We start from the raw sequence: 8,295 nt of genomic DNA on the forward strand, positions 1-8,295 counted from the left end.
CAGAACATCTGGAGATTTGATGATTAATTTTCCCAGAATCTGCAAATTATTCTTGTTTTCCTTCAGAAGGGTAACAAAGGTGGTAGAATATCTTCATCTGTAACAATTGTTTTTCCTGCTTATAGACTTTTTTTTTTTAATTTTTATTTATTTATTTTTGGCTGTGTTGGGTCTTCGTTTCTGTGCGAGGGCTTTCTCTAGTTGCGGCAAGTGGGGGCCACTCTTCATCGCGGTGTGCGGGCCTCTCATTATCGTGGCCTCTCTTGTTTTGGAGCACGGGCTCCAGACGCGCAGGCTCAGTAGTTGTGGCTCACGGGCCTAGTTGCTCCGCGGCATGTGGGATCCTCCCGGACCAGGGCTCGAACCCGTGTCCCCTGCATTGGCAGGCAGAGTCTCAACCACTGCGCCACCAGGGAAGCCCTGCTTATAGACTTTTAAATCTCAGTTTGGAGATTTTACAGATGGAATCTTTAGATGTGACAGTGAAATTTTAGCTGGTCTTCTACAGTTTAAGCTAAAATAATGGACCATTAAGGCGAATTTTCTCTAGAAAACCTGCTAATTTTTTTAAAAGGATATTAAACATTTTAAAGACATTTCTACGCACCTCTACATCTGAAGAAGTTTGAACGTTTCTTACAAATTTCAGGAGACTGAACAGACTTCCCTTGCCCCAACATTTTTTCTTTCTTTCCTGGTTTAAATATCTGTAGTGTGGGACAGGCCAAAGCAAGTACAGGCCTGGTTGAATTTGGCACTCTGCTAACCTGTGTGCTCATCTCTCCATCAGGTCCACTCAGCTTCAGCTCTGGAAAGCTACCCAGCTCAGCCAGATGGGTTTCCTAGTTATCCTTCAACACCAGGAACACCGTTTTCTTTGCAACCAGGCCTGTCCCAGAGTGGGTGGCAGTGAACACATTTAAATGCATCTTCTCCTCCAGAGCAACATCAGAATTGCCTGAGGACTGCAGTGAACGATCTGACAAATGTGCAGTTGGCCAGAAGTCAGGAAATGAGGATGAGGATACTCCTGGGGAAATTGGGATAAGAGCTTAAAAAACATGGTTGCATTTTTTAAAAATGGTTTTAAGTATGAACATTCCCCTATGTAAATATGCTGACAATAAATTGTATGGAGAATAGTATTTTAAAAAGTATTTGGGGACTTTTCACCTCCCACCCAATGAAATTTTGAATCGTGTGTATGATCTATGTAAGAAGAATACTAAAGAGGAGGTTGAACTCTTTATAGCCGAATACAGCCTTAAATCTGCTTGTACAGCATCCACTGACAGAAGTAATAGTCGTGCCTCAGACTTACGGGTTGCATGTGGCCTTGGGGGAGTTACTACCCTTGGTATGCAAGAGTGGTTCCTGTTAGCGTCACTGGAACTCAGTGTCCGTACTCCATATGTATCCACAAAAGGGAACTTGAGACCCACCGTTATTTTTAACTTCTGACATTAATGATCACATATGTACTGCTGAATTTAACTCAGTGTATTTCAGGTAAGTGAAAATGGTGCTTAATATAGTCTTTAGAATGACTTTCAGGTGTTTTCAACTAAAAACATATATATCCAGAACTACTTTCTTACAGAAATACAAGTAAGGCTTGTGATAATTTGCCTTCCAAACTTATTTCTTAATCTCAGCAGTATCCAAATGAGTGAGGAACATTTGACTGACCCTTGGGCCACCTCTATTACTCATTGTACTCTGGAAGCTCTTGGTGAATGTTTACAATCATGGGATGTAGTATTTCTATTTGTACTTAGAATCACATGCTTACCTAGAATAATTATGTGACAACAGATAGAAAGACTTGCTCTGTTAGTAAATATGCAGTGTGTATTCTATTTAAGGTTCTGTGCTAGTATAACACGATTGAATGTCATTAAGTATAACAACTGCCACATTTGGGGGACAGGGCAGTAGGGAGAATGATTTCCAATCCTGTGATTAAAAGTATAAACCATAGAATCTACTGTAGTACATTTCATCATCTAGAAGTTTTACTTTTATAAAGACGGTGTCTAGAAGATGTTGCTAATGTATTTTCCTTCAACCTGGGGAAAAAACTTTTTAAGTATATTAATATTCCTGTATGGTTAGTTTTTAACAATTTTTTAAAATAAACCTTATGGATACGACATATTTTATGTGTTTTATTCAGTGCTTGGATAAGTGTTTTAAGTTTCTGTGCTGGAGCTAATATATAGAACATTTTTGTCTGAATTTAGTTGAAAGTCAGTATCTACTACTGATGCTCATTCCTTTAAATAATATCTCATGTGAAAGTTATATTATAACCAACACTTGACACAGACTATTTATGCCTTTAATTATCTTCAAACACAGAATATAACCTCATAGTTAATCTTACGCCACTTCTTAGAAGTTGTCATTTGTTCTTTTTTAGTCTACATTCATAAAACATTTTAAAGATTATATTGTATATTGTACATATATTGCTTATATATGTTGACCGTTCGTTTAGAAAAAGGTTATTGAATGAGTAATCTTTCTGTAGTGCTGCTACTACAAAGTTTATTTCTACTGTTCTATAAACCCCTTCTCATCATAGCAAAAGAATGACATCCTGCTCGTCTTGTAGATGTATTCCTGGCATCTTCCACATATTCAGCACTTAAAAATGAAGAGAGCATTTTTGGAGCACTTGCAGTCATTACTGGGGCCTGGTTTTATGTGTCTCTCAACCCTATGAGATAAGTACTAGCAACCTAACTAACCAGATAAAGAAGCCAAGATGTAAGTCACAGTGAGTAAAGGGTAAATTTGAACCAAGCATTTACTACCAATACCAGGTTACTTGTACTACCAAGTGCTGTGAACATACATAGGAGGGAGGGGGGTGACCTTACTGCCTGAGGGAATCTAGAAAGATTTCTCAGTGACGTTCAAGTCTTAAAGGGTGAATAAGAATGAGCATACTTCATAAAGGCACAAAGTGTGACAGACTATTGAAGTAAGATAATCATACAACTGGATAGAGTTGAATGAAGTTTGTGGTTTGAATGAATCTAAAAAGCAAGGGAGGGACCTGATGGTGAATGACCTTGTAAGCCATGCTGAGGGAGCAGGGCGTTTGCTCTATGGTCAACAGCTTGGAAATTTATTAGAAAGCACTTTGCAAAAATCAGGCTGCAGCATACAGGTTGGATTAGAGATAGTAAACTGTATTATTACTGCAGAGATTCCAATATGCAGACGATGAGGATTGGCATTATGAAAAGGCAATAGAAATGTACCTCTCTGGCTTCTTTCCAGAAAGGCCTGTAGTCTACATAGAATTTGGAAACACAGTCAATTCATATAATTGATTAACCTTAATTTTAAGCTTCACCACTTGATTTGCTAGATGGGTCTAGTCTGTGCATTTATAAAATATAGTGTCACCGAATTTTAGAAAAGACTTCACACCAAATCAGATTTAATGAGACTTTGTTGTTTTTAAAAGTGACACAATAGTAGTACACAATGTCTAATTTGGTTCAGTTAAAAGATGAAATATTGGACAATATCAGCAGGTAAGTTGGGGAGAATGATCAAAATTAACATCTCCGCAAGGTCCTAGTACTCAGGAGGGGCATTATGATAATGATAAGTTTTTAATTTAAATTTAAAATTTAATTTATGCCCAATAAAAGTTTATGGTAAGAGTTAAAAGTCATCAGTGTTTTTAACTCCTAATTGGTGAGGAGGGAAAAATGGAATAAGAAAAATCATCAGAAAAAAAGCACAGAAAAGTGGAAGAGATAAGCACACAGTAAGATGTTAGTTAGCTCTACTTGCCTGTGTATTAGTATCACAACAGTGTGAATGGAAAGGAAGCAGCAGCCTCAGATGGTTTTTCAGGCTAGTTTAGCTGAACAAACTCTCCCGAGAGAATAGAAAAAGAGACACTCCTCAACTCATTCCTAAAGACCATCATAATCTTGATACCAAAACTGAGGCAAGAATAGTATGAGAAAGAAAAAATGTAAGTCAACCTTATTCAAGAAAATAGTGGGACTTCCCTGGTGGCGCAGTGGTTAAGAATCTGCCTGCTGGGCTTCCCTGGTGGCGCAGTGGTTGAGGATCTGCCTGCCAATGCGGGGGACACGGGTTCGAGCCCTGGTCTGGGAGGATCCCGCATGCCGCGGAGCGACTGGGCCTGTGAGCCACAATTGCTGAGCCTGCGCGTCTGGAGCCTGTGCTCCGCAGCGGGAGAGGCCGCGATGGTGAGAGGCCCGCGCACCGCGATGAAGAGTGGTCCCCACTTGCCGCAACTAGAGAAAGCCCTCGCACAGAAACGAAGACTCAACACAGCCATAAATAAATAAATAAAAGAACGTGAATTTCTTTAAAAAAAAAAAAAAAAAAAGAATCTGCCTGCTAATTCAGGGGACACAGGTTTGAGCCCTGGTCGGGAAAGATCCCACGTGTCGCAGAACAACCAAGCCCATGCACCACAACTACTGAGCCTGCGCTCTAGAGCCTGCGAGGCACAACTGCTGAGCCCGCATGCCACAACTACTGAAGCCCACACGCCTAGAGCCTGTGCTCCACAACAAGAGAAGCCACTGCAATGAGAAGCCTGTGCACCTCAACAAAGAGTAGCCCCTGCTCGCTGCAACTAGAGAAAGCCCGCGCGCAGCAACGAAGACCCAACACAGCCAAAAATAATTAATTAATTAATTAATCTTTAAAAATGTTAAGTTTAGAAAAAAAAGAAAATAGTAAAATATTAGCTACATATACTGAACATTTATTCTTAAAAAATATGATATACCATAATCAAGTTGTGTTTATATTGGGAATGCAAGGATAAAGTAACATTAAGAAATCTAAAAGTGTAATTCATCACATTAGCAAATGGAGAAAAAACATTTTCTCAGTGTCTATAAAAAAATCTGATAAAATTTAATCACCATACTGTTACACACACACACACAAACACACACACAGCAAACTACGAAAAGAAGGAAACTATCAGGTAAAGGAAATATATAAAATTATAGCACACATTTTTAATTATGTAAATTAGAAATATCCCTTTAAAATCAGAGACTGATCAAGTAAAATGTTTTTCGCTAGTGTAGTAAGGTACAGAAAAAGTAGTAAAAGGTATATGATTAGAAAGGAAAATATAACACTTGGTGAGATTTACAGATACATTATATTCAAAAGTCAATTGCAGTTTCAAATATGAGCAAGAGCAGAAAACTTATTTCAAAAAAAGAAAACAGCAGACAGTGGAAAACTATTCAGTGCTAAAAAGAAATGAACCCTCAAGCCATGAAAGGACATGGTGGAACCTTACATACATATTACTAAGTGAAAGAAGTCTGTATGAAAAGGCTTCTGTATGATTCCAACGGAGTGACATCCTGGAAAAGGCCAAACTATAGACAGAGTAAAAAGATCAGTGGTTGCCAGAGGTTGGGGATCAGGGCAGGGAAGGAAGGATGATGGATAGGTAGAACACAGAGGCTTTTTAGGGCAGTGAAAATACTCTGTATGATACAATAATGAGGGATACATGACATTATACACTTGTTCAGAACCACAGAACGTACACCACCAAGAGTGAACCCCAAGGTAAGCTATGAGCACTGGGTGACTATGACGTGTCATCGTAGGTCCATCAGTTGTAACAAATGTTCCACTCTGGTGAAGGATGTTGATAAAGGGGGAGCTTGAGCACGTGCGGGGCAAGGGGCATGTGGGAAATCTTTGTACCTTCCTCTCAATTTTGTGGTGAACGTAAAAATGGGTGCCCTAAAAAAAAATAAAGTCTTTAAAAAATGGGAGAAAACAGTGACATGTTACCCAGGAATAAATCCAACAAAAGATGAGCAACAACTTTATGGAGAATTTTTTTTTAACTTTATGAGAATCAGTTAAAAAAAAAAAAAATCGATTTAAACGGAGGATACATGGTTACAAGTAATAGATACCTTAGGAGGTAAAATCTCTCAATCTATGAATTCATTGCGATCCCAATGAAAATTCTGACAGAGCTTTTTTTTTTTTTTTTAAAGTAGAGGGAAGGATTTTTAATTAATTAATTAATTTATTTTTGGCTGTGTTGGGTCTTCGTTTCTGTGCGAGGGCTTTCTCTAGTTGCGGCAAGCGGGGGCCACTCTTCATCGTGGCCTCTCTTGTTGCGGGGCACAGGCTCCAGACGCGCAGGCTCAGTAGTTGTGGCTCACGGGCCCAGTTGCTCCACGGCATGTGGGATCTTCCCAGACCAGAGCTAGAACCCGTGTCCCCTGCATTGGCAGGCAGACTCTCAACCACTGCGCCACCAGGGAAGCCCCTCTGACAGAGCTTTTAATAGGTTTTATAAGCTTATTCTAAAATGTTATGTGGAAGAGCAAAGAATGACATATAGTCAAAACATTTCTACCAAACACCAAGACTTGTTATAAAGCCATAGAAGCTGAGACTGTGCAATGTTAATTGAGGATAACCAAATTGATAACACAGCATAAGAGAGAACCCTGAACACCCCCTTATATGAAAACAACTTATAATAGAGCTGGCATGACACAGCAGTTAAGATATTGGGCAATTTGTTATAAATAAGGCCCTGTGATATTCGGTTATTTACATGGAAGAAAATTAAAGTGGATCCCTACACAACATCATGAGCAAAAAGCAACAGTAGGTAAAGACTTAAATTCAAAAGGACAAAACTCTAAAAGCTTTCAAAGAAAATATAGGAGAATACCTTTAAGACCATAGATAGGGAAGGATTTTTAAACAGGGCACACCAAGCACTGAATATATTGAAGCTTCATATATTTTATATCAGAAGCATCATAAAGGTGAAAAGCCACAACTAGGAGAAATATACTTGCCATTCATGTAACTGTCAAGTATCTATCTATCTCTATATAAGTATATAGAAAGCATAGATATATCAAGTATATATGAGTATTTATAAAGACTACCTATAAATCAGTAAGAAAAAGGAAAAAAATTAAAAGAGCAAAAGACACATATGTGCAATTCACAGGGAAGAAAACATGAATTGTAAATAGCAAGTGAAAATTGTTCAGCTTCATTAAAATTCAGGGAAAGCTAAATTTAGATGAAATACGATATTGCACCCACTAAACTGTCAAATATTAAAAGCTCTAACAACATCAAGTAGTATCCATGATGCAAAACAAGGGAAATACTTGTAGCCTGCTAGTAGAAGATTGAATTGATACAAACAGATTACTTTGGAAAACAATTCTGCAAAACTGTTTACAACAATCTTATAAAGTTGAGCATAAAATCTAGCAATTCCATTTCTGGATATGTACACCTTGATTTTAGGGCCTAAAGAAATTCTTGCATGTATATTCACCAGGAGATAAACACAAAAATACTCATGGTAACAGTATTTGTAACAATAAAAACGTTGAAGTATTCCTAATAAGTGAATTGTGGGCTATTTATACAATCATGTATTAAGTAGCACTGGAAATTAACAATAGCTTCACGCAACAGTGGGGATGAACCTTTCCCCAATGGGGAAAAACATAATACAGAGCCATAAAACCAATCCCAGGAGACTACATGAGTAGTTTCACGTAGGTCAAAAGCAAATAAAGCTAAGTAATATATGTTCAGAGGTATATACATATATGATTTTAAAAACCTTAAAAGCAGAAGAATAATCAACACAATTATGGATTGCAGCTATGGGGAGGTGGGGATGAGATTATGGTGAGCTTATGAGCTTATGGTGTTGGTAATGTTCTAGTTCTGAGGTTGGGTAGTATCTTCATTGTTCACTTCATTCAATAAATACACATACATATCTGATATATATAATTGTATATATTATTGTAATAATATTGTATATATTATTTCATATGTATCATAAAAATTTCCATAATTAAAATGTCTGTTCAGTAGAATACTTTCTAATGGGTAGACCATTTAATTGTGGGGTGGGCATTCAGGTAGAGATGTTTAGTCAGCTGATAGTTGAAAATACATATTCATTATGCTGGAGAGAGGTCTAGGCCAGATTTTCCGGTTGGGGAGTTATCACTACAAATATCCTTACATATCTGTGGACAAATTTTTTATTTAAAGATGTGTAAATTCAAGAATTGGATGAATGAGAATGAATAAGACAGAACGGATGATGTATACTGATGAAAAGTTAATGAAATCAGAGAACTTCATCATTTAAAGGACAAGGAACATTTTCCTAAGGGACCATCAAAAGTCCTGGAACAGGTGTGTGCATCTTAAGAGATGGTGGTGGATGCATCTGGCAGAAGA

General features: G+C 37.8%; 1 protein-coding gene across 8 annotated transcripts in view; it reads left to right on the plus strand.

The window, feature by feature from the left end:
- The window catches only part of PROSER1 (proline and serine rich 1), a 28,179-nt gene extending 26,026 nt beyond the window's left edge, over positions 1 to 2,153 (plus strand). For all 8 annotated transcript variants that reach the window (XM_082435563.1, XM_082435560.1, XM_082435562.1 and 5 more), the window contains one exon: positions 791 to 2,153. In XM_082435563.1, coding sequence (XP_082291689.1) covers positions 791 to 913 — 123 coding nt within the window. In that variant the 3' untranslated portion in view covers positions 914 to 2,153. The remainder of the gene's footprint in view (positions 1 to 790) is intronic.
- The last annotated feature ends 6,142 nt before the right edge of the window (positions 2,154 to 8,295 follow it).

This window comes from Balaenoptera physalus (assembly GCF_965194825.1).
Source record: "Balaenoptera physalus genome assembly, chromosome: 18".
Lineage (NCBI taxonomy): Eukaryota > Metazoa > Chordata > Mammalia > Artiodactyla > Balaenopteridae > Balaenoptera > Balaenoptera physalus.